The sequence below is a fragment of the Mus musculus genome, chromosome 3 (assembly GCF_000001635.26).
Source record: "Mus musculus strain C57BL/6J chromosome 3, GRCm38.p6 C57BL/6J".
In the NCBI taxonomy this organism is placed as follows: domain Eukaryota; kingdom Metazoa; phylum Chordata; class Mammalia; order Rodentia; family Muridae; genus Mus; species Mus musculus.
This window is the reverse complement of record NC_000069.6, coordinates 54,275,549-54,303,508: the sequence shown is the minus strand read 5'-3', so window position 1 is coordinate 54,303,508 and position 27,960 is coordinate 54,275,549. Positions and strand designations below refer to the sequence as shown.

The following is a 27,960-nucleotide window of genomic DNA, read 5'->3' as shown; positions in this document are numbered from 1 at the left end:
AGGTAGTCATTAAGGGGTGGTGCTATTTGACAAGGATTAGGAGATATGGCCTTGTTGAAGTGGGTATGGTCTTGTTGGAGGAATCCTGGCACTGGGGTTGGGCTTTGGGATATCAGAAGCCAAAGATATCTCCAGTCCTGACCCCCACCCTCTCTCTCTCTGTGCTGCCTGCAGATCCAGAACTGTTGAGCTACTTCTCCAGCTCCATGTCTGCCTGCCTGTCACCATGCTTTGGGCCATGATGACAATGGACCGAACCTCTGAAACTATAAACAATCCTAAATTAAATGCTTCCCTTTATATGAGTTTTAGTAGTCATGGAGTCTCTCCACAGCCATAGGACTGAAGGGAACAGATCTAATGAAGAGTTATAAAGGCTATAACCGGCAAACCAACAGCCAATATCATCCTAAGTGATGGATTCAGTGCTAGACACTAGGACTTGAAGATACTGCAGCATGCATCTTTCCTCATGGACTCTACAGTTCAGAGGGAGAAAGAGACAAAGTGTTAGATACGCCACAGATAAATCACTGTTGCAATTGCAGAAAAGCTAGAAATCAGGGTAGAAGAGAAAGAGGGCTGTGGCTCCACGCCTAGGCTAATAGAATAGAGTGGCCTCTTTGAAGAGGGTGGATTCTACTGAGATGTGACTGATGTCTTTTATTCAGAAAACAGGCTGGGGAAGAGTCCTAGCTTCTCTGTCAGAGATCTGAACACAAGCGATGTACAGTTAAACTTCACTGTGTGGTCAGTCAGTCAGGACAGGAAGTCATGACACCAGACACTTCCCTGATAACTCACAGGTGGGAGCACAGAGAGAGCAACAAGGTTTCATGGACTCCACCCCCCAGCATCCCCTATTGGGACACACAGTCTTCTAGAGACCTCCCTGGAGGGCTGTGACTCTCTTTTACCCCCACAGGGTTGGATATTGATCTCTTTTAATCTGCCATGTCTCCTTTTCAGATTTGTTTTCTCAGTTATGCATATGATTGGTAAGGTCTCTCTCTCTCTCTTCCTCTCTCCCTCCCTCCCTCCCTCCCTCCCTCCCTCCCTCCCTCCCTCCCTCCCTCCCTCCCTCCCTCCCTCCCTCCCTCCCTCTCTCCCCTTGTCTCTCTCCCCAATAAGACCTGCCCATATTTGGTAAAGAATCAACTCTACGCAAACACATGCTCGACAGCTGGTGTGGCACTAATAGGATGTGCCCTTACCCCAATTGTCCCGAAGCTTTCTGGCTTCCTTCTCATTTTTTTCTTACATAAGTGTGTCCATATCCACTTGACCAGGTACCACAGGGACTTGGGGCTTGGGATGACATTGAAAGGTGTAGGCAGGGTACCTCCTTCTTCAAAGTAGCTCATCCAAAGCTTTGTTCGAGCAAATTTCCATTCTATATCTGCATGGTCCTGAATGAGAGAAATGACAAGTTAAAAAAAACCTCCCAGACAGAACCTGAACCTGACACAGAGTGACTCTTGGAGCATTAATTAGATGGCTTATAAAAAACACTGCTAACTCCCAGAGACAACGGCTTACCCAGTAGGGACATATGTCACTGTCACTCTGTCCATCCTTCTTCAGGGAAACAGAGATTGACAGTTGTATATTCAAGAGACCTTGGCGATTAGTTATGACTGGGAGCCAACGCTGCAGTTATAGCCCTGGAAATGGTTCAGTCTCATTAGGTGCCAGGCAGAGGCATGGCTTTACATCTCAGGCCAGTCCTTGTACATTGCTTAGTTGAATGCCACGTGCACAGATGCTCACCAACGAGCCTTTGGTGCTTCAGGGAATGTCTTCACAGAGATGCTTCCACATGGATAACTCTCTCTCTCTCTCTCTCCTTCAGACTACTGGTGCAAATTTACAGAGAAATCCCACCAACACACAATGCAGCATACTGCCTCTACCACAGCACTGGGTCTGGGTGTGACTATCATACAAGAGCTATTAAGCAGGAGATTTGTGTCCCAGGATGGTGGGCAAATATCATCTGTTAGTCCAGCATAATCATGAGACTACATGCTTGTATACCATTGCTCAGTTCAAGTTCTGCACTCCAGGGAAACCTAGAACCGCAGAGGAGGCACATTCACAGCAGGTTCTACCCTCTCTCCTCAATGTTGAAATTTTGTGCTAATTTCTTTTGTTCCTGTTATATGTTTTGAGACAAAGAACTTTTAAGAAGTCAAGTATATGACTGATACACAGTAGATGCATAAGAAATTTATGATCAATGTAAAAGTATGAGAAGACTTTTGTTATGGCTTGTGTTAATATTCTACATTCTTTCATTTACCCTATGGCTTGCAGAGCCAGTGCTATGATTCTGGGAGACACAGACTTCAATGCTCGACACACAAACATCCCAAAGAGTTTCCCTCACATGACTGAGGCTTCTCTAACTCTGTCCTGATGCCTGCCCATCTTACAATGGTTTCAGTATTTGGGCTAAATAAAATGGAAGATGTGAGGTTTGTTTTCCATCCATTGCCTAGAAAAACAAGATTCACTTTAAAAAAGCAATGAATTAGTGTCACAATACTCCTGAGTAATGTTTTCTTCTGAACAAAGCTGGGACATCTAATGTTCCATGGGATCCAAACTGTTGGCAGTGTCTCTGTACCTAGCTTGGCAGTTTCTGTTCTTTTCTAGTACTCTGGATATATGTGGGATCTATCTAAATAAAACAAAAGAAACAAAAGAAAGAAAGAAAGAAAGAAACAAACAAACAAACAAAAAGCAAAGCAAACCCATCACCCCAACACAAAAATAAAAAGAAACAAAAACAAACAAACGAGCAAACAAACAAACAAAAAAACCAAAGCTTTAGGCTCTGGAATGTTCCATGAGGTTCTGTGTAGCCATAAACTCTGGTCTTCATCCCCAGCTCAGTAGAGTCAGAGGACTTCTAACAAATAGCCTGTGAACCAAACATACAAATGTCGTATTCTCATGCCCTGCCTTTTTTCATCAATGAGAGGTAACAGAAAAATTTACCTCTGTGAAGAAAATCAAACTAAAATTTAGAGTCCTACTTGTCCAAGAGCAGAGTAGTGGTTCAGAAGTTCTGCTATAGATTCAAAGGCACACCATAACTGTCGCTATGCCCCACCCCCCGCCAAAACTGTCAGCATCTAGTTATGCTGTACACTAAGATGTGGCTATGAAAGACTTCTCATGCATGTTTTGTGCCATGGTAAGCTTCAGTTTATAAATATAGCTGTTCTCTGTAGACTTAGACCACAAGTTCATAAGTTCAAAGTTTTACATGGACAAAGACCCCACCTCCATTGTTGCAATGTTTCTATAACAGTCCTTGGTAAACACAAGGTTGTGTGTTTTGTGGCATAGTATTTCATGTTTTAGCCTAGGCTGGTCTGAAACATGCTATGTAGCTCAGGCTAGCCTTGAATTCAAAATGGTCTGCCCATCTCAATCTTCCAATTTCTGAGATTGCAGATTTAAGCAACTATGTCTAGGCAGAATTTGTAAGATTATTAATAAATTATGCTATGTTGTTTACAAGCCAGAATTTTAAGTAATATATATCATGTCACATATAGATCTAGAGAATTCAAGATCATTTCTATATTTGTTGTATTTACTAAGCTTTTAGAAAATCAGTTTCATGGATCTGTGCACCATATGTGTGCCTGGTGCCAGCTGAAGCCAGAAGAGGATACTGGATGCCCTGGGAGTGGAGTTATAAACTGTTATTAGCTCCATGGGAGTGCTGGGAATCTAACCTGGGACCTTTAGAAGGGCAGCCAGTGCTCTGAAATGCTCAGCCATCTCTCCAGCCTCTGCTTTTTCTAGGCTTTATGAAAAAAAAATTTCTTTCTTTACCAACTTTATCTCTAAGATTTATTTTTGTCTTTCCAAGCTGGCTGGGTTTGTTTATGCTGAGTTAGCAGATCACAGTCACAGAGATGCTGCTGAGCCTGATGGACTGCTGATAGATGGCTGATCTCATTCTAAATGGTTTGATGGTGATGGCTCCCTGGCAACATAGGCTGACTTAAGTTTCCCTGTTACTCTGTGTAGAAAAATAGATTAATACACAGCCATTTATGCTATACTAGTGTTTACATACACCACCAATTAACCATTTACAATTCTGACCTTTCTCTCCTCAATAGTATATTATAGCTTTATTTCTTCTGATGAGAAGATAGAATAGAGGAGACAACAACATTAAGCAGAAAGGATATTGAGTTAAAAGTAAATTGTCAACTTACGGCAATTAGTTGGTAAGAATTATTCATCATAGCAATTAACATGTTCAGCAGGACAACCAGAGAGATGACATTATATGTGCCAAACATGGTGGCCCCAACAAACTCAGTGAACTCGTGCTGGGCTTTGACATTGGTAACATAGAGATTGATGAGTCCAAATATTGACCAAAACAGGGACTGTAGTGTCTCGAATAACCTGTAATAAAATAGGAACGTATTAATGTAATCTTATAATGTATATTATATGTATGTACATATATATGGTATGAATTTAGCACAAAGATTACAAATTAAACTTAATAAAATAATTTAAAATGTTTTATCAAACTGATATAAAAATTATACTCCTATGTTCTATTTACTATACTATCCAAAGGGCATTGGAACCTACCTTTTGTTCACTGGAGCAAATGGAGAAAGGAGAATCAGACCCTGGAAATGTTTGATTGCCGTGTTAAGAATAGTTTTTAATTTCTCACATGGTTGGAGGAAAATACAGAGATAATAATATAATGCTCACGACACATGGACATTATACAAAGCTTGTATCTTAGCATCTTTATGAGACACAGTCTCCCTTGATTACTTTTGAATTGTCTATAGTTTGTTTTGTGCTGGCTGTGCTGGCAGAAATACACAATTGCACCTGAGAACAATTGACTCACAGTGTGTATAATATTTACTATTTGTTCGTAGACAACTTGTTGAGTCCTGTCCTCGGTCTCTGAAGGAGAGTTAACTCTAAAGCTTACTACCTGATGAGATCCAGTCAGGCTTTTTCTGGTTCAGTCTTTGTTATGAAAAGATTAAAACAAATTAAATTTGGTTTTCAGATTTTTTTTACATTTATAACTGGACCTGTACGCCATATACTACATTGGAAAACAGATAGTGTCAGAGTGCTTACACACTATAATTTATTTTAATTTCAAGGCATATTTTACTCACTCAGGTTTCCAAGTGAATTCTGGTTGTTTTATTAAAAGGGAAATATGTCCTTTATTTTAACATGAGAAAATATAATAATATCAAAATCACTTGTACCCAAATTAAAAATTATTTGTTTTAATGTTTTATATAACACATTAACATGGTATAGTAAGATGGTAGTAAAGGTTTTAGACTCTTGAAAATATTCAAAATAAGACTATATCTACATTTTATTAGAAAAATTAAGACAAAAATGAAGACCTTGGGGTACCTGGCATGGAGTCTAAGGGGGTGGAGTTTCAGTCTTCAGAAAGACCAGGCCTAGACTAGAATCCCATTCAGAGAACAAGTCAACCACATTCCAGCTGCATAGCTCCTTCATCCCTTCCTGAGCTGCCCACCAGTGAATACGAGGTCAGCTATGGTCAGATGACCCAGGAAGACAGAATTCATGAGGCTGACCTAAGGGGAACATGACCAGACTTCCTCTCTGGAGGAAATACTAAGATGATGTAGATGCTCAAAGAGCTTGAGATTGAGTTTATGAGGCTCATTGGCAATAGGGTATGGGAGAGGTTTGCGACAATATATACAGAGATGCAGACAACAGAGGATGAATAAATCATAGAATAAGAAGAATACACAGGGAGACATTGCATCATACTGAGACTGATGAGGACAGAACCCTCCTGGGCCAGCTGTGGTAACTCTCTCTTCCTAAAGCTGGGCTTATCCTCCTTGCTCAGAGGACCCGAGGGCTCAATTCTATGTATCTTCTTACAGCAGAAAGCCTGTTACTGACACAATTCACATCTGGCCCTCATGATCAAAGAAGTTTAACCAAATATATCTAAACTGCCACTTAGACCTTATTTCTACAAATCTATTGCTTTTCACAAATGAAAGCTTCAAATTTCTATCAGTTGAAAAGCTGATTCTAGGAGATGAAATCTAATTTTTCTTTACATTTTAGAAGAGTTAAATGCTGCAATAGATAACTGTGACAAAGGTGCTGCTTTGACCATGCTTAGCCAGAAGGAAGGGTGTTGCATGAGAAGGTGAAGATGCGTTCAATATGGGAGAGCCCCATTGAAATTGTCATGGAGACTCAAGTGAACTCATCAACTCCAGAAAAGTTCATGAAAACAGCTTAATTTGGTGCAAGATTCTAATTCTTTAAGTTTTAGTAACTCTTAGACATCCTTTGAATTTAATAGGATTGTCTGCATCCTTTCTTTCCCAGTAGTGATGACTATTAATAGGAATATACAATGATAATCCAGATGTGTTTGTCCTAACACAAGTGAGCATCTCAGGAAGTTTTACACCATGTGACTGAGATTTGATTCAGTAGATAAAGTACTTGCTGTGTAATCCACTGCCTGGAGCCCAGATCCCGAGCACCCACACAAAAGCTGGGCAGGTCTGGCTCTTGCCTATAAATCCTAGTTTTTTTTTTTTTTTTTTAATGTTGTACATCTGTAAGTGGCACTGTTCTTTGCCATGGGCTATAGGGGAACACACAAGTTCTCACATTCCTTCCTCCCAGTACTGGCCTTTCCTTTCTGGGATTCTGTAGTGAGAATTTTAGTTCTATAAACATGTTATAGGAACATGTTTTTGCTTTAAGTCCAGTTATGGGATATGAGGCTACCTTAAATTGTCCACAGCAGTTGACTATGATCTGTCTCATGCACTAGTAGGGGTGTGATTTTGCCAGCTGCAGATAATTTCTGCAATTTTATGATGTTTGGAATTCTAGAGATTCTTTTTTTTTTCCATTTTTTATTAGGTATTTAACCACTACCCCGGAGCTCTTGACTCTAGCTGCGTATGTATCAAAAGATGGCCTAGTCGGCCATCACTGGAAAGAGAGGCCCATTGGACACACAAACTTTATATGCCCCAGTACAGGGGAACGCCAGGGCCAAAAAGGGGAAGTGGGTGGGTTGGGGAGTGGAGGTGGGTGGGTATGGGGGACTTTTGGTATAGCATTGGAAATGTAAATCCTAGTCTTTATGGGGTGGAGACAGGGGATGCCCAGGGCTGGTGGCCAGGCTAGCTAAATCAGCATGCTTTGGGCTCAGTGAGAGACATGCCTCAGTGAAACTGAAGAGACACCAGTCTTCAACCTCGGTCTTCCATATGCAATGTATACATACATACATACATGCACCACACAGGAAAGAAAAGATGTAGTTACACAGCAATGACATGAGGAGGGCCTTTTCATTATGGCCGCCTCCTCAAGAATTCCTATAAAAGCACCCATGCAGATTAAATGGCCATCATGGTTGAAAGTCCCCATTTGTTTCTGTCTGCAAGGACTGAGTTTTCCAAAGAATGGTCATCAATCGTTTAGCAAATGTCTACAGGCATTTAAAAAGTTAAGATTCAACATGGGAAATGCAAAAAGACATTTTGTGACCAACTATAGAATTTTCTTTTTTCTTTTCCCTTTGTTTAGTGGGATGAAACTGGGGAGATTTATGGGACATTTCCCCTAGCTAAAATATATCTGCTTCTTTGGTGAACTAAGCTCCTGGTATTAGGGTATTCCTGAATGAGTTGTTTCTTTGTTGGTCTTTCATGTAGGTTAATATTTCAAAGCCATTGCTTCCAGGAATATTTTAATCATTACTGATTCTCAAATCCACATAGACCTATACTGTCCATAAATTTAGGAGTTGTTAGCTGAATCACATCTCAGAGGGCCTTAATGTGGCTGAGATTTTCCACGTTGTGTTAGTGAAAAGAACCGATATTTTTAGGAAACACTCATTAATTTCCCGAGGTAATGCAGTAATCTAATTAACTGATATGCCACAAAATACATGGTGATCTCTAAACTCAAGACCCACTTTATATGGGTCAGGGTTTTGTTTTTATCAAAGTGCATTTTACTTACTTCCCTTAGAAGGTATTTTTCAGCTGTTTTTTTTTTTTTTTTTTAAATGACCATGATCCTTCTGGTCTAAATGTTGAGAGCTAGAGAGACAAAATAAAGTAAAAAAAAAAAAAAAAAAAAGTATGGTGTTCTGAGCTGACATTTCTTCTTGTCCTAGGAGACTGAAATGACAAGCAAACAAACTCATGCTGAGACCCTTCTCAGCATTTACTTTTTGTTATCTACCTCAACAAGGTCATATTAAAGTACATAAAGTATGACCTTAATTAGCCAGCCTAAGACATTAGGAATTTGGCTCCAACTCCAATACATACAAATGAGCTTTGCTTAATCAGAACTGTGCTAAGGCTCATGGCCCCTCTCTCTGCAGGAGAGTCCCTTTACAGGGGACAGTTAGCTAAACTTCTGCATAGAATTACTTCAAACACCAACTATTTGGTGTCTTTTAGTGACATGCAGTTTCTTCCGAGTCGGTGAGAAAACTGCAAAACACAAAAGGAGTTAGGAATTGCATCCATTTGCTGGTGACAAATGCAGACTCTTATGAGACCCAATGCCCAGTCTATACTCACTGAGAGTGCAGACCAGGTACCTCTGGGGATGTATGTTAGGAAAAGCATGTCCAAGAAGAATGAACATTTGAGAAATGTGAAGGCAAAACAGGGGGCAGTGGGATGGAAAAGGAAATAATACATTGGGGACCCAGGACCAGCTTGGGGGGGGGGGGCGGCGTAAAATCATGTTAGGACCCTGGAAACAAAACTTAAAAGAGAGGTAAAGGCCAGATCACTGAAAGACAGAGATGGTCCAGCGAAGGCCAGAGGTGAATCTGGTAAGGGGCAGGAAATCATTTGGGTGTTTTGAATAGTGGAGCCTCTAATCTTGGTCTAGAAATACATTTTCTGAGAAGGAATTAGACAGACAGACAGACAGGTCAGGACAGGACAGAACAGGACAGGACAGGACAAACTCAGTGGCCAGAGAATGTAGAATTAGGCCCTGGACAGTGAACAAGGGAAGATATTGACAAGATAATGATGCTGACCGTGGGAATTTAACAAAGGCCATGTGATGGGAGAGGGAGGGAGGGAGGCAGTGCTAAACCCGGGTTTCTATTTCACTTGATCTCTGCATGGGTGGATTATGGGAACACTGGTGAAGAGAGCTGGGAGAGCTGGTAATGAGGAAGGGACAGTTTGGAAAGAGACTGGTGAGCTGTCCCTGATTGGAAGTTTCTTCAGGAGTCACAGAGAGTATGACATAAGATGATAAAGGTCCACAAGAACCAGGGGTCAGCATACCCTACCCTGTGCTTCCTTCCTCCCTCCCTCCCCCCTCCCCCCTCCCCCCTCCCTCCCTCCCTCCCTCCCCCCTCCCTCCCTCCCTCCCTCCGTCCCTCCCTCCCTCCCTCCCTTCCTTCCTTTCTTTTTTTTTTTCTTTCGAGACAGGGTTTCTCTGTATAGCCCTGGCTGTCCTGGAACTCTTTGTAGACCAGGCTGGCCTCGAACTCAGAAATCTGCCTGCTTCTGCCTCCCGAGTGCTGGGATTAAAGACATGTACCACCACGCCCGGCTACCCTGTGCCTCCTTAAGTGATTTTAGTGAAGTCTTGAAAGCAAGAGCTAAATGAAAAATAATTGAGAGGTATAGAAACATGCCCATTTATACAGGGTAACACGGGTGAAAGGAATGAGATAGACAACTGCACTGTGGGGTAAGGGGTAAGAAGTTAATGAAACAAATGAGAAATGGCACTCTACTCAAAATAATACTGTTTCAGATTTGCTACTGTCTTTGAGGACCTCTGATGATAGCACAGGCACTGTGTTAGGCATCTTATATGAATTAATTTTAATGCCATTTGGAATACGATCCGTGAAACAATGGGTAATAAGGTGAAAATTTTTGTGGAAGGAAAAACTGAATGTGAAAGCAGAGATCAAGTGTAGACGGATAACAAGAGACACCAACTATCACCATATGTCTCTCTTGCAGTGACAGACATCTGCTACACAAAAACAGAGTCAGCTAAGGATAAGCTTAAGCCTGACACAGCCTATTTACTAACATTCAGAGTTCGTTGTATTATTTATCTTTTAATATCATCGAGAAAAACATAATTGTCATTTACAGGAAAGAATAATTTAAATGAAACATCTTTGGGGGAGGGTGTCAGATGATTTGGTCCTACGATATCTGAGATATGCAGTTATCTATTGCCTTTCAAGTCATGAAAGAAATCATGGGTACAGATAAACAAAAACCATACTTAAGCTAAAACAATCCAGCATAAATCTGGGGACTAGAGTTATGTCAGATAATTTACATTGGACATCTAAACTATAATGTTTTGGTTTGATATTACATTCAATTATTTACTAATAAGACAATATTAGGAACAAAAGGATGCCTTGAAATTTTAGGGGGTCGTAAACCAGTGTTAGAGTAGCCTGTCAGGGATGTCGGGCAAGTGAGAAGGGCTGGGTACTGAATTAAAGTACAGAGGATGAGGGAGGGAGGTGACTCCATTGTAGATGCTGTGCGGCAGCACATGGGAAGGATGCAGCAACCACACAGGAGGGGGGGTTGGCAAGTAGCTTGTAATGGGATATGCACTAAAAACCAGCAAAGTTTTAAGAGAGGTGGAGCTTGGAATAGTGCACTCTGTCAGAAAGCCACAGAGACAATCAGGCACCAGACAACATCCAGGAAGATTATGAGAGGCATAGAGAGAAGGTGGTGGTTCTGGTCCTTATTGCCTTATGCTTTCATTGCCTTTGGCCACTTCACAAGAAAAACAAAAGCAACACACACACACACACACACACACACACATGTACACACACACATGTACACACACACATGCACACACACGGTCCTAAAATAATTCCAGCCATCTGAGCCAAGATGCCATGGAGAGTCCTAGCAAGCAAGGGTGCCACTGAAGGAGGTTTCACCACCTCCCTGCAGCCCAAGGTCAGAGAGAGCCAAGGAGTCAACCTGAGGACAATTGAGATGAGACTTGGGGGAATCAGGATTGCATGGTTTCTTATGACTGCTAGTTTGTATCAAATCTAAAAGGGTGAGATTAACTGTGCAAATAAACAGATGTTGGTTAATTAAAATGGAGTTTTAAATATCAGGATAGAAACAAACAGATGCAGGATTAAACCAACTAGAGCATTTTAGCTACGGGTGATTTAGATTATGTGAAATGCCTGCTTTTCTTCCAGTTAGAAAATCACTCTTTTGCAGTGTGTATAATTCTATGAGGGCCCATGAGGAAGGTTATTAAGGTGACAAGACAAGCATGTGTCCAACGTGATTGCTGTGTGCAGAGAAGCCACCCAGCTTCTTAACCTCCTAGCCTTCAATTTCTCACAGTGGGAAGGAAATGGACCCAGGCAGAAAGCCTCTGAAGTGGTGGCATAGACACTAGGTTCTCATGAGCATGGGCTGCCATCAATCCTGCTTATGAAAGTCCCCAGAAGTTGACAGTGGCTGCTGAGAACTGTTCATCCTCATGCAAGCTTTAGGCAATAATAATGGATAGATTTGAGTATTCATTTTGGAGAATTTTTTACATGCTCATGTTTTTTCATACTGCACTAAAAATCAAAAGAAACATATGAGGGGCCATGTGGAAATACAGAAAAGCATTTGGATTTTCAACAAGATTGAGTGCACATGAATACTTATAAGATGTCAATAATACATAGGTTTCCTTTTTGAATTCCACATTTTCCCTATGCATGAATTTATGTGCCTGTGTATGTGTGTATACATATATATATATATAAAATAATATACATAATATTATTATATAAAGACTATAATATAAATGATCTTTTCAAAAGAAAAGACCATTTACTAAAACTTGAAATAAATGTACCCAGTATTTTTTTCTTAATGCCAGAAGTCTATGTTTCTATTCAGAGCCGTGTTAATTCCATTTCCTGCATTATTCATAGCTTTACTTCTCCATTTCCTTGGCAATCCTTGTGGCGAATTTCTCACATTTTGTGACATCATGCACTCTCAGGTCTGCCCAACATTAGCAGGAGCAATGCCTCTCCGACTTACGTGGAAAACGCGTTGTTCTGTTTCTCGCACCGGATGCCTTTGCAGCTTAGCCCCTTTGTTTCTTCATAGTAAAAGTACAGCTGATTTAGGCCATTTGCAAAAGCTAGCAGCACGAGGCAGTAGATGAACAAGAACTTCAGGATGTCCAGAAGCATCCTTCCCAGAGATATCTGCAGAGGCCCCAGGTGAGAATTGGCAGTGAACAGAGAGATCAGGCGGAGGGAACTGAAGATGTTTGCAATAGCAAATAATGCCTCTGCCACCAGGGTGGGGTGCCACATGTCCCATGATTCCCGTGGGTTCAGAGCACTGTACTGAAGAAACAGAAATGAAGGCAAAGTAAGCACACATGCTGACAGAATCAAATTCAGCTCTGCAGAGCTCTCTAGGGTCCACCTCAGCCACTCTCTGGAAGGTGTATGCTTTAAGATGGCAGCAGCTAGAGTAAGCCATACAAAGACAGAAAGAAGCCCATTAATTTATAACTCGTGAGCTTTAATTCATGTGGCTGTATAGGCCTGTCCTTCTTATTTAGTTTTTGTCAGTGTGTTAAAACTTTGACATGAGAATCAATTAGTTCTTGTCTGCTACCTCATAGTTTCTGTCTTTGTACAAAGAACACACCTCCGCTTATTCAACTGATCAGGTTCAACTTTTCGACTCTTGCTTAACATACTCATAGACCAGGACACAGACAGATACATCTAACTAACTAACAGAAACCTTTAAGGGGATTAACATGAGGTACTGCAAGAATAGAGGGCAAAAGGCAAGAATGGATTGGGTCTCTGTGCTGTCAAAGCGTTCAGAGTCAAGAGTCAAGGTTATGCCTCATTTGCAGTTTTGCACCAGTTGGAGGTGACCTGATGCAGAAGCCACCATCATACTATAACAGAGTCTATTTCTACCCAGGAACTGATATACACAGAACCATCCTTAGTGAATGATCTTGGCTGTGACTGAAAGAATTACAATGGATAATCTTCGAAAGCACGAACAAGGCTCTATCTTTGCCCTAATACAAGAATCCACACTGGACTCAGAGTCCAGCATGTCTGGTAGCTTTTATGGAATGACACTATGCAGGCATCATCACAGTTACACAGCTACACACAGTCAGGCCTTTTTGAGCCATATTACTGGGATTAATGGTGTTGTAATGGCAAACTACCATTAAAAGTCACAACGGCTCCTGGGAGACTCACAGATATCTCCCCAGGAGCCATCTACTTCCATTTTCTGGATAATAAACCCAGGGACCTTGTTCTCCTGAGAATATTTATTTTCTTAATAATTTGAAGTCTTTCTCTCCCCAGGGGGAAGTCCGGCAGCTAGCTCAGCTGCATCCTGTAAATTCTGAGAATCATAATTTCCGATTTCCTTTCCTGTGGTATAATCCCCTTGTGCACTGGGCACATCTGGCTCTCATCACATCCCCCACTGGGGAATTTGGACATGGGGACTGATGCTAAGATCACAATGTAAATCAATCATTGTCTGTTTGATGATCCAGACACCTTGCTTCCTGTCAGAGAACAAACAAAGACATAAACTGTAAGCAATTAGCACTTGAACTCATTCTTTGAAGTTTTGCTTTAAAATCTCCTCCTGCCGTACACATACACATGGTCTTAGGCTTCCAAATAGGTGTGGCAGTGCACACCTGCAATCCGTGCCCAAGACTCAGGGAGTGGGTTGCGAGTTGGAGGGAGGGCAGCCTAAGCTCTTTGGTGAGGTCACGGTTAACCTGGGGCTGCACAGTGAGCCTGTCTCAAAGCAAAAAGCAAACAGAAAAAGTGAGTAAATAAGCAATTATATCAAAGCAATTTAAAAAGCTTTGCGAACCACAGTGTTCTTTAAATCTAGAGAGAATAAAGTATTGGGCCAGTGGACATATTTTCTAAACCTATTGTTGGGTATTAACTCGTTAACTTGAAATTTTATTCTTGGTTCCAGTTCTTCCTTCTAGCCCACCACCATCATCCCCTTGAGCCTCAGCTTCCTGGTGGTGTGGATCCAGGATTCCCCTAGTCCTTCCTCGACACCCACCTCAGTCACTCCTCCAAGACCACCTCCATTGTTTTGTAACTCCCCAACAACCTGCAGGGACCCTACAGGTGCCACCTTTTGCTAGGACCCAGATAGGCCACCAGTGTTCCTCTTTTCTTCACCCACTCTGTTCTTTCTAAGGACCTCTTACTCCAGCCTCCTCCCAACCCCCTCCATCCCCTTCAGATGGGTTGCCATTCATAGGCAGCCCCAGAGTGTCTCTACCCTGCCTCTGTCTCCCTTTGTGGAGGAAGATCGGTGGTGGTTTGAATGAAAATGGCCTTCATGGGTTCATAAATTTTAATGCTTGGTCACCAGGGAATAACAATATTTAAAGGGATTGGGATGTGTGGCCTTGTAGAGGAAGTGTGTCACTTGGGGTGGACTCTGGGGTTCCAGAAGCCAAAGTGAGGCCCAGAGTCTCTCTTTCTCTCTCAGCCAGCCAAGCAGATTAGAATGTAGCTCTCAGCTTCTTCTCCAGTACCATGTCTGCCTGTGTGCTGCCATGCTTCTCACCATGATGATAAAGGACTAAATCTCTAACACTCCAAGCAATGTCTCAATGAATTGTTTTCCTTTTTATGAGTTTCTGGGGTCATGGTATCTCCTTACAGCAGTATAATACTGACTAAGACAAGACCAAAGTCACTTAAGAGACCTCCAGAGTCAGCCCCTTCCCCAACTCTAGTCTGCCATATAACTTACCCATTGTTTATATTGTACCCACCAGTACTGCTTAGAATCTGAAACTAGACTTCTAGCCAGAATTTCAGATCTTGGAGCAATCAGAGACTGAGCCCCAAGACCCAGAGTGGTCCTAACACTAAAAAATAAGCCATCATTCTTCTGGTCCACAACCTGTCAGGGTTGGGTAATAGAAACCAAAGAACTGTACACACACCCATTAAAGGTGAGACCAGATATCTACAGTGAGAACACTACAAGCATCATAACTGCAGATGACTAGATCCCAGCACAAAACACAAGTGCCAATACCCAGGACAGTATGCTTGCACCCACAGGCAGCACCCCTATGCCAACATGCTCCAAGAAATAAGTCTAGCTCAATCTCAAGACAAGAACTCCAAAATAGCAATTATGAGTATGTTCAAGGATCTGAAAGAGGATATGAATAGATGACTCCATAAAGACTGCAAATACCAACAGATGAATATAATGACAATTCAAGATAGGAGAAGAATTTAACAAATAAATAGAATCACTAAAGAAAAGACACCTATATCCAAGGCTCTGGAAACATCTTAGAAAATAGAGTGTAAAGACTGTAAGTGTCAGAAGACCACGATACCTCTTTGAGACAGTGTCTTCTGTACACGACAGAGAAGCTGCACCCATGATACCTCATTCCACCTGGTCACCTAAACGAGACCCATACAATGAAAACACCAGCTGACCTACCAATGTGGATGAGGAAAATCTCTCAAGGTCCCACCCCTAGAAGAAGAGCTACAAGCAGCCAGCCAATGGCTGCTGAGACAGGGAGAATCAGTCTTCTCCAGGGAGCTGCCCTGATAGGTTATCCAATCCCAAGTGGTAAGCCCTATGTACACGTACATATGAGCACCAGTAAATGGACTCAGCAGGGTGTTTATGTGAGTGTGTGTGTGTTGTGTATGTGTTGTGTGTGTGTGAGACAAAAATCACTAAAGAAGAGGTTATGATTTTGAGAGTACAGGAGGAATTGGAATAAAGGCAAAGAAGGTAGAAATAATATACAGTGCTAATGTATGAAGTAAATTTACAAATAAAGTTTTAAAAATAAAATAAAATTAGTTATGTTGTGTATTTTAAACTCAACCCCCGGAGGAGCCTCTGTCTCACCTGCCCTTTAATGATAAGCTTGCTTTTCCAGTCTCTTCTCATTCACCAGTTCTCCCCAGATACCTCCCAGGGCTAACCCCCAACTCAGACTTCAGGTCTAGCTCAAACTTCCCACCCTCTCATCCCATTTCATACTCTGCTGGCAGGATGATTCTTTCTATTTCGAAACTTCAAATGTACAGACAGAAACCCAACTCTCAACTCTATCATCTTTTGATCCCTTGGTTTACGCCTCCGGAATCGAGATGATGGCATACTCAGTTTCCCAGCATCCAATAGCAAGCACCCCCTCATATCTCTCAATCTCATAACAATTTCCCCGCGTTCCTCCATTATCACAGTGACATAATGACTGTCCTAACTGCTTTTCCTTGTATCAAATCTCATTTATTCATTGCTACATTATCCTTTAAAGGAAAAATTGGCCATGCTAGGTATTAATATTCTCCTTGACTTCATTTTCTGGATTTGATGTTTTGAGTCCTTAAAGGCTGACAGACAAAGCTTGTACCTTGCATCCATTTGTCAGTAGCTTGGTACTTGATGCCCTGGACATACATACAGTACTTGTGATTCTCCTAGATTTTCAGTTTTGCTACATTCTCACCAAAATGCTATTCCATAAATGCTTAGTCCTGACAATTAGTGTAAATTCTCCAATTCTGACTTTTCATCTGTGACTTATCTATGAGACCTATGATGGATACCGAAAGATGGTTAAATTCTGTCTTTAAGGTGCTCATTAATGACGAAAGGAGAAACCACCAAGCCACAGAATTAGGCAGTTATGATACAGACATTAATCAAACAATGTCCATTGTTCTTTTAAAAAGAGATAAGTGAACATCAGAATTCCAAAGGCTCAAGATGGTAGCCCAGTGTTGTAGAATAAACACCTCCCACCTGTCTAAGATAATCATACACATTTCCCCACCCCATCAAGTAACTGTGTTTCACTCTACTCCTACTGTGGTGTTATTTTCCTTATAGCCTCCCTTGCTGAAAAATGTAATTTTTCTAAGAGAACTCCTCTTTTTGTAGATATGAAGTTAGCCATGTGCTATGTAGTTCCTAGTGTCTCCTGAAGGAGCACTGTCCTCTGAATTTCTTCACAACTGAAGCTCTAATATAACACGAGAAGAGTAAGATATGTTTAAGGACACGGGTGACGCAGAATGTTAATCAGCTGTAGAAATGTGGGCTTCTGGATATAGCTGAGGGTTTGAGAAAAGGAAGAAGAGCCTACATATATCAGACCCAAGTCATGAAGTCTTGGCAGGCTGTTAAGAGCTGATGATGGATTGGATCATAATATTGGGTTATAAGTTCCTAGACTGTAGAAACATATGCTAGTTCATCTTCATGCCCTTTACAAGTTCATGCATATTCAAAAAAGCTAAACTGTCAATCAACAGGAGTAAAACTTTCAGGTGGATGTAATATGAAAATGGCTGTTGATCCAGAATGTCCTCCTAAGGCTCATTTGATAGACCATGACTCCAGCCTGGTGTTAATTGGAGATGACAAACCTTTCAGAGGTGGCTGTATCATTTAGGGAGACGCCCTTGAATGAGGGGATCCTGGTCCCTTCTTTGTTCCATTTTTTCCACTTATAGGTCACTTGCTTGCTCCATCCTGCATTTCCCAACATATTACAGAAGTGCCAAGTGACCCTCAAACTGTGAGCCAAAGACCTTTTCTTTTTATAAGTTGATTGTCTCAGGTATTTGATATAGTAATGAAATCTAACTAGCACATTTGTCATAGGAGATTACAGGGAAAAAATCATGTATTAATTTTAATGAATATTTTACAAGATGGTCTTAGTCAAGGTTTCTATTCCTGCACAAACATCAATGACCAAGAAGCAAGTTGGGGAGGAAAGGGTTTATTCAGCTTATACTTCCACACTGCTGTTCATCACCAAAGGAAGTCAGGACTGGAATTCAAGCAGGTAAGGAAACAGGAGCTGATGCAGAGGCCATGGAGGGATGTTACTTACTGGCTTGCTTCCACTGGCTTGCTCAGCCTGTTCTCTTATAGAACCCAAGACTACCAGCCCAGGGATGGTCCCACCTACAAGGGGCCCTTCCTCCTTGATCACTAATTGAGAAAATATCCCACAGCTGGATCTCATGGAGGCATTTCCCCAACTGAAGCTCCTGTCTCTGTGATAACTCCAGCTTGTGTCAAGTTGACACACAAAACCAGCCAGTGCAAAGATGAAAAATGTTCTTTGTAAACATATGCAAATAAAATAGAAAAAAAAGACAAGAGAAAGACATAAGGATTTCTTTACTAACAGATAATTCTAGAACAACTAGGCTTCAGCTACCCACAGAGCCCTGCTGTGAAACTGAAAGATGTCACAGACAATACTGTTTGAGGGGCTGACATCCTTCACAATGCAGGGGCAGCATTCTTTGTCCCCCATTAGCTGATAGGGAATGAAGTCGTACAGCCAGAACTGTTTATCAAAATAATGTAAAAACTCTACCACGGCTGTAAAAACAATTGTTCATATTCATAGTAACTTTGAATATTGGAAAGTATTTAAGTTATACAGTCAAGAGTTAAGAGAGATTTAATTATACCTATCAAATGACTGATGCTAAACATGAGAGACAAATGTTGCATAGGAAATGCAGTGGGTTTTAACCCTATTTTTAAGTAGGAACAAGCCAGTCCCAGTGAAGTGAAAATAAGATTAAAATTTGTGTCTTGGAGGTCAACAAGCTCTGTGTTTTAAAAAAAACCAGCCATCCTATGAGGTATAAAAAGAATCAGAGCATGAAAGGAAGCACCATCAAGACCTCATCAGTACAGAGGAAAGTGACGAGTGCTTGTAATGCTGTTACTTTGTATATACACGCTGGTTAGTTTATGTCAACTTGACACAGTGAAAGTCGTCAGGGAATAGGCAAATATCAGTTGAAGGATCTCCTCCATTAGATCGCCCGAGGCCCATCTGTGGGGCATATTTTTCCTTAATGACTGATATGGGGCGGTGCAGTCCACTGTGGGTCCTGCCACCTCTGTGCACCTCTGTGTCCTGGGTTGTATAAGAAAACAATTTGAACAAGTTTTAGAGAGCAAGCCAGTAAGCAGCACTCCTGCATGGTTTCTGTGTCTGTTCCTGCCTCCAGGTATCTGCCTGAACTTCCTTCCATGATGGGCTATGAACCACAAGAGGAAATAAACCCTTTCCTCCACAAGTTGCATTTGTTTTTGTTTTGTGTTTCTCACAGTGACAGGAGCCAGACTAGAACATTAAACAAAGTCAAAGCAAATATTTAATGTTTCTATTAGCTCCTTGCATCTTTAAAACATTCTATTAACTTTGATGATTATTACTGTTTTTTTGGAAAAAGGATTTGGAATATTAAGTAGCTTGCTTCAAACAGTACAAGTGGCGTAATATACTAGTCATAGTTATACTATGTACAATCTTGGTTTCAAGGGCTGTGCTGTCATGTGGATCTTCAATGTTCCTCAAATGACCAACAGCTTGTGGTAATATTGGGGGATTACAAAGTCTGTGTGAGATGAGGTTTATAAAGGTTTATACTGGGAGCATGTCCTCAAAGGAGATTAGTGTCGTGTCCTCTCCCCTCTCCCTCTCTGTCTCTGTCCCTCCATCCCCACCTCTCTTCCCATCCCCTTCCCTCATATGAAGGCTCAACTCCGCTATGGAAATGCACATAATGAATACTTGGGTTCTTATATATAAAAAATACCTGTATCAGAAGGAGCATCAGCATGATGTGAGTGAGAATTGAAGTGTGTTTTATGGTCATTGTATTTCAAAAATCTTTTGTTGATTCAGTTTTCAAAGTGTCTTCCTTAAACTACAAAACTTAGCAACAAAACCAAGTAACTCAATTTCTAAAGTGGGTAAATGACTTGAGTAGACATTTCTCAGAAGATGAAACCCAAATGGCCAATGAGCACCTGAAATAAAGTCCAGTCAATGTAAATCAAAAACAAAACAAGATGCCATTTCTTCAAATCAGGTGAGTTATTATTAAATAGGTCAAAACATAACAATCTGTGATAAATACGTAGACAAAAGGAGACTCTTAAAACTGTTGGACTCTTAAAACTGGGAGTGTAAACCAGTACTTCCATTAGGTAGAACAATATCTAAGGATCCTCACAAAACCAAAAACAGAGTGCCATAAAGATTCAGATCATTTTTAGAATAAGAAATGCTATCAAAATATCAAACCAATATATTTGTTAAGCTGATTCCTGATACATTTTTATTACACCCATAGATTAATGTGTATCTCAGCTCTCATGAGAGAAGGCCCCCTTTGCAGTAGATAGAAATTAACACAGAGGCCCAGAAGGTATAGAGAATGACTGGAATTCTTGGCCCTAGATGGAAACTTCTATATCACACTCCTCCTCCCCAAGGACCAAGAATCATTGTGCAACCCAGAATGATTGTGAGAGCAAGGGCTGGTGGTATCGATATGATGAAACAGCGTCTTTCAGACACAGCAGGTCATTTGTACCTATGAACTCACAGTGTTTGTGACAACATGCAGAAAGCAAGCTCAAGCCAGACAAATCCCACCATGGAGAGGGGAGGTGGGCATAAAATACTAACTAACTGAGGAGCTACTGGCTATCAATAGCTGCTGAAAGAGGGAGAGCCAGTTGTCTTTAAGGTTGTAGTCTCTGATTGGTCAGTTATGTTAAAGTGGAAGGGCATTCACCTATGAGTGTATGAGCAGCACATATTAGGAGAAAGAGAGGACACAAAGTTGTATTGGGAGGGAAGTAGGGTAGATCTGGAAAGCACTAGGGGAAGTTATGAATAGGATCAAAATACATTGAACAAAATTCTCAAATAACTAATGAAAATGAGAAATAATGTCAAAGAGATACCTGGTTTCTTATGGCAGCACTGTCTACAGCAGGCAATAGCAGAGCCAATTAATTGACTTACTAATTGGAGAATGGATAGACAGATAAAATGCAGCACATGCAAAAGGCGATGTTAACCATTAAGTAAAATCATGTTTTTAAAGAAACATGATGGCACCAGAGATTTCTGCTAAGTGAAATAAGCCAGACACAGAAGTCTGTTACACTCTATTCTCGCATATATGTAGAGGTCAAGCATGAGTCTCGAAGGTCAGCACAGGGGACCAGTGGACATCAAAGGTGGCTAGAAAACAGTAGGGGCAATTGATATATGTAACAATAGTAATTAAAGAAGAGATCATGAATTTGCAGAATAGGGAGGCACAGGAAGTGTTGGAAAAGAGAGAGAAGGGGTAGATATGATGCGAATACAATAAGCATGCATGAAATTCTCAAAAAAGCAACCCTTAAATTTAAAACTAAGAAAAGACTGGAGGGAGGGAGACACCAACCCACTCACAAAACCTTCAACCCAAAATTGGTCCTGCTTACAAGGCAGAAAGAGATAAAGACGGAACAGAAATTGAGGGGACAGCCAACCAATGACTGGCCCAGCTTAAGACCCATTCCATGTGAGAGAGTCCACCCCTAACACTATTAATGGTACTCAGCTATGCTTGCAGACAGAAGCCTAGCATAACTGTCTCCTGAGAGGAGCAGATGGAAACAGATGCAGAGACTCACAGCCAAATATCAGGCAGAACTCAGAGAGTCTTGTGGAAGAGTTGAGGGACAGGATTGAGCGAGTGAGAAGGGTCAAGGACATCAGAGGAAGACCTTCAGAGTCAGCTATCCTGGGACCATGGGGGCTCACAGAGCCCGAAACACCAACAAAAAAGCATTCAGGGGCTGGACCTAGGCCACCTACACATTTGTAGCAGATGTGCAGCCTGGTCTTCATGTGAGTACCTTAATAATTGAAGCGGGGGCTGTCTCTGACTCTGTTGCCTTTGGATCTTCTTCCCCTAGCTGGTCAGGCCTTAGTGGGAGAGGACGCACTTAGTCCTGTTGGGACTTGATGTCCTAGGGCAGGGTGGTACTCCAGGGGTGCTTCCCGTTCACTGGGAATAATTGGGGAGAGGGATTTGTGGATAGGATTGGGAGGGAAGGAGGAAGGCTGCAACCTGAATGTAAAATGAATATATAAGTAAATTATTGAAGACAAAGAGAAGGAGGAGGAGAAAGAGGAAGAGTAGGAGAAAAATAGAGAGAAAAGGAGCTGGGGGAGATTAATAATGGGTTCCAAAGTACAAATTGTCTGATCCTGTATTGAAGGCTCAACTCTTAGAACTACTATAATGCTAAATAAACAGACACATCATACACACATAATATATATGTGAAGAGAAGGATTGCCTGCTCTAAATAGAAATGATAAAGATGTAAATAGTAATTACCCTGATCTAATCAGTATATATTCTAGACATATGTTAAAATAACAAAATATAATACTGCATTCCATACATTTGTATAGTGTGATGTTGATAACGATTTTATTTTTACAATCCCAAACAATAACAAAAAGATGACAGATTTGTTTTTCATAAGACTGATAGAAATAGTGTTTCTTCAGTATTTTGTTGAATACTGGCAACATTTTAATTGAACAATAGCTAGAAACTGTAAGGTCCCCAAATTTGGGCAGCTTTGTTCCTACGACACATGAATATTCAAGGAGAATAAGAACATTGTTTAGAGGTACACTGAGTGCATAGGAATTCTCACGTATGCTATTTTTATTTTTTTGTTTTAGATGATAAATTGCATGTATTATTCATGTGGCAACCAATCAGAATCTATTCTTTATTCTTCCTAAATCAATTCACTAATCATTTTTGTAACAAATTGTGTTTTAAAGGAGACAAAAAGGAAGAGACAAAATAAAAGTAGGCAAAGGCAAAATATCATACTTTAGTTTGAAACAAGTCTCTCAAAAGTATGAAAATCTCAGCTGTCATTGCAGAACTAAATACTTTATGTAAATTATGTAGCTGTGCTGAGGCCTGGTGCACCTCCTGTGGGGTGTGTGAGATTTCAGACAGACAGTATCTTGATGAACAGGACAAAGACAAAGAAATTCTGTTCTGTTCTAATCACACTAAACTGTTAGAGCAAGTTGAAATAATCATATCAATGCTTTTGAAGGGTAATATTTTGATTTGCCCATGAAAACGTGTCTGTTTGTTACATCTTGTAAAAATCGTTTTGTGGGTTGTTTAAAATTAAGTGGTGTTTGAAGAATTTCTTTAGAATTAGTTATTACTAGAGTTAAGGGACTGTTTCATTTCGAGGCAGTCATGTTAATTAGCAGACAGACAATATGGTGGCAGCTTTGATGTGCTTATAACAGCAATTCTAGGACATCCATTGTTTCTGTATTTCAGCCCTATAAATAAAATAAGAAGCTGATACATACCATACATAAGGATCTATTAATAAAAATTAATAGCAACTGAAGATGTGCTCTTAAGAATTAGACATATGTATGCATCATTAACTAAGTAAAGGAAAATTACCTTTACAAACGCGACAATCTTCAAGGAGATTGTTGCCAGATACAAGGAGTTCATCACAAAGTCCATTAGATTCCACCAGTCATGGATGTAATCCTGGAGTCCGCCATCCCACATCTGTTTAATCTCTCCCCATATAAAACCTGCAATTATAGAGAAATTCACCGTAAGTGGGACTTTCAATCTAGTGACTTTCACTGACAAAGGCTATATGCAACAAAGTAATCACAGATAGAGAAGCCATGGACTGTATATGTTAGACACAGTAACTCTTTTATAGGTAAGAATACTGAGTCTCAAACATCTCTTACGACAGAGGACACTAAGCTAATTCTAGAAGATTTTGTTAGCTCATTATTAATTAATTTATTTATTCATTTGATACATTAATTTAAAAGTTATAATGTTTGGGGCTGTGGAGGTAAATCAGCAAGAACATTCTTGTAAGAGAATCCACCTGGTGGCTAAAACAGTCTACCTAGGCCCACTCCCCTGTTTTGTTTTATTTTTTTCTATTTGAGATTATAATTCTATTTATATAGTTTATTCTTTCCTTTTCTCTACCCAAACCTTTTCATATATCCCTCTTTGCTCTTTCAAACTCATAATCTCTTTATTCATTAGTTATTGTTATATAAATATACATATAGGTGTACAATGTTACTTGTATGTGTGTTTTCAGGACTGGTTATTTGGTGTTGGACAATCGGTGGTTCTTCCCTCTGTAAGATTGCTTCCCCCATTCCCAGCAGTCCTTAATTGCTTGTGGCTGTGTAGGGGCCCCGTGGGCTTTCCACATCTACTTTAGCATATCTATGGGTATCATGCTTGTTTAGCTCATTTGCCCTTATGCCCACACATCAGTTGAGTCTTCACCCACCATCAAGGAAACTTCTCTTCACAACACATGGAGCCCATGACAGAAAGCCATAACCAATCAAAATGCAGAGTTGTGGATCCCAGTCCCAATTGATATAGTTACAAAACGTCCCAGCACCAAGGCTCAGGGAATATTGTAGAAGAGGGGCAGAAAGATTCTAAGATCCAAAGGATCAAGGGCTTTGCTGTGAGCCTGTGTCTCCTGGTAATGTCAGAAGCTACACCCATAAAACCTCAAAAATTCTTTCTCTAGTTGCAGGGGATCCACCATCCACTTCTGGACTCAGAAGGCACTTCCAGGACATGGGATATTTACACATGTGCACACAAAATCCATATCCAAATAAGATAAAATAATAGTAAAGTCTTTAAAAAAGTTTCCGTTTTTAATTTCTCTGTAACGACGTATTCTTCTTTAGGAATGTCTTAGAATGTTCTTACAAGCATGTTTTGGATTATATTTTTCTCCTAAGTCAAATAACTTAAAAATGGATGGAAGAATAGTTTATCTGAAATAAAAATAAAGTGAACATTTATTAAATGATCAAAGAATCTAACTTTGATTCTCTATGCTGGTGCTTTGAGAGGTCAACTATCAATCTGTGAGAATGCATGCTTACAGCATCCCTGCCAATTTACTGAGAACCACATAGAGGACAATAACCTCAGTCCCACATCCAGGGTCAATAGAAATTCTTCTTTTACATAACCAGTTTTTTAAATATAGAATTTATTATTTATTGCTTTATGTTGATTGTTGTTTTACCTGCATGTCTCTGTATGAGGGTGTCAGAAGCCCTATAGCTGAAGTTACAGACAGGTGTGGGTTGCCATGTGGGTCTCAGGAATTGAACCCCAGTCCTCTGGAAGAGCAGTCAGTGCTCTTAACTGCTGAGCCATCTTTCTAGCCCTTTCTCTTTCCTTTTCTAGTAGAAAATATTACATTGTATAATTCTCAGGAATATTTATAAAGTATTTATATAGGTCACTATTTTATTCCCATAATCTTATTAAAGTAATGAGCAACTATTTTTAGAGCCTAATGAGAGCTTTCAAGTGATCTCACACTATGAAATATTAAAGAGATAAATTCATTTATTACAACTGCATTCATCAAAATAAATGCGACTCATGTATAATAATGGTATCCTGAAATGCCACATGTAAAGTACCACATTTGATAGCAGCTGAGAATACAGGAAGTTGAAAAGATTATAATTGCTTTTTACTAAATGCAAGAAAAAGTCAGATTAACTATAAATATCATAACTTGTCACATCCTCATAAGACATGTAAGAAATGAAGAGCTGTCAGATCCATAGAGAAGCTTGCCACTCTTCCAGTCTCCTGAAAGAACAAGAACACGGGGCCAGGGAGATGGCTTAGCGCATAAAAGTGTTCGCCTTTTGAGCTAGATGGTGAGTTTAGTTCCTGTAATCTATGTAAGTGCTGTGATGTGATAGAATGTGTCTGTGATCCCAGGGAAGCCATGGCAAGATGAGAGTCAGAGATGGATTACTGAGAAGCTCACAGGCCAGCTCATCTGAAGTGTGAAGCCCCTGCCTCAAAAATAAGGTAGAAGACAGGAGAAACTGAGACCCTCTGCATTCTACTCCATGCCTCCCACTCTGACTCAAAGGGAGATTAAATTAGGGACCTGGAACTGCAATGGTTCTTTGTGTGGGCAAGGCACAGACCTGGTCCAGTCATCTCTCATATAAGGAACAAACTGTTTACGTAACCCAAAGAAGAAGTAAGACATAGTCCTGGGTGTCAGGATATAAGGTCACCCAGTGTCATAGATTATGGCTGGGAGGGGATCAGGAAACTGTCCCTGCAAAGTCTGACAGCCATAGAGTGAAGGCCAGCACCACAGACCTCAAACCGTGGAACTCACCCAGAGGCCCCCACTGTGACTCTGAGTTGGAACAACAATGCCCTCCTGCTCCCAATGTTAGCACTAACATCCTAACTAGATTACCCTCTGAGACTTTCTACATAAAGTGATCCCCTGAGGGGTGGGATCATAGCTGACATTTTGAAAAAAAAAAAAAAAGGATAAACACAGAACTGAATAAGATATGATTCATACACTGGATTTCAGAACTGGTAGGAAACCTAGAATTTATTTCATATAATGAAGAAAAGCAATTGGAACATGTGACAACACTCTCCTTTTGCATACTGAAGGTATTTTTTCATGATACAGTGGCAGGTTCTTGAAGTCCAGCCTATGTCCAGTATACACTAGAAAGACACAGCACAAAGAATCAGTGTGCCGTACAGCTAGGTTACTAGTTAATGGGGACATGAGGGTTGGATTTGAGTCTCCAAATGCAATGGCCAGGGCAACAATTTCTTACAGGGCAGATCATTCAATGCTCACTATTTATTTTGTTGTATGTAAAATTGTGCCAATCCCCAGAGCTCAGAAGATATGCATTTGAAACCATTGATTGGCTGTGTGTTTTCCATTAGCTTTCAGTAGAATACAGAGAGATGAGAACTGTTATATCAGTCAGATGGGTACCAGGCAACACTGGGGTTCTATGACTGTGTTAGTCAGGGTTTCTATTCCTGCACAAACATCATGACCAAGAAGCAAGTTGGGGAGTGTCTTAGTCAGGGTTTCTATTCCTGCACAAACATCATGACCAAGAAGCAAGATGGGGAGGAAAGGGTTTATTCAGCTTACACTTCCATAGTGCTGTTCATCACCAAAGGAAGTCAGGACTGGAACTGAAGCAGGTCAGAAAGCAGGAGCTGATGCAGAGGCCATGGACGGATGTTCTTTACTGGCTTGCTTCCCCTGGCTTACTCAGCCTGCTCTCTTATAGAACCAAGACTACCAGCCCAGAGATGGTCCCACCCACAAGGGGCCTTTCCCCCTTGATCACTAATTGAGGAAATGCCTTACAGTTGGATCTCATGGAGGCATTTCCTCAACTGAAGTTCCTTTCTCTGTGATAACTCTAGCTGTGTCAAGTTGACACACAAAACCAGCCAGTACAGGGAGGAAAGGGTTTATTCAGCTTACACTTCCATACTGCTGTTCATCACCAAGGAAGTCAGGACTGGAACTCAAGCAGGTCAGGAAGCAGGAGCTGATGCAGAGGCCATGGAGGGATGTTCTTTACTGGCTTGCTTCCACTGGCTTGCTCAGCCTGCTCTCTTATAGAACTCAAGACTACCAGCCCAGAGATGTTCCCACCCACAAGGGGCCTTTCTCCCTTGATCACTAATTGATAAAATGCCCCACAGCTGGATCTCATGGAGGCATTTCCTCAACTGAAGCTCCTTTCTCTGTGATAACTCCAGCCTGTGTCAAGTTGACACAAAACTAGCCAGTACAATGCCTTTCAATTAAAAGATTCTACCACAACTGCAAAAGATTTACAAGTATTGTTTCTTACCACTGATACTACTGCAGCGTTTAGTTGTTAAAATAGCTGACATTAGATTAAGATCTGTCATCCACAAATAGACCCAGACTTGATCTGCCCCAGAAAGAGTAAACCAGATAGATCTTTGACAGGCTAAGAATGAAAAGATAGCTTCTGGCCAAACGTGAAGAATTC

General features: G+C 40.8%; 1 protein-coding gene across 7 annotated transcripts in view; it reads right to left on the bottom strand.

Moving 5' to 3' along the window:
- Trpc4 (transient receptor potential cation channel, subfamily C, member 4) overlaps positions 1-27,960 on the bottom strand; it is a 162,888-nt gene that overhangs the window by 14,963 nt on the left and 119,965 nt on the right. For all 7 annotated transcript variants that reach the window (NR_046161.1, XM_017319534.2, NM_016984.3 and 4 more), the window contains 4 exons: positions 23,507-23,646; positions 12,165-12,478; positions 4,245-4,440; positions 1,215-1,409 (listed from right to left, as the gene is read on the bottom strand). Coding sequence is in view for 6 of the 7 variants with exons in the window: in XM_017319534.2 (XP_017175023.1) it covers positions 1,215-1,409; positions 4,245-4,440; positions 12,165-12,478; positions 23,507-23,646 (845 nt within the window). In the remaining variant the exon portion in view is untranslated. The remainder of the gene's footprint in view (positions 1-1,214; positions 1,410-4,244; positions 4,441-12,164; positions 12,479-23,506; positions 23,647-27,960) is intronic.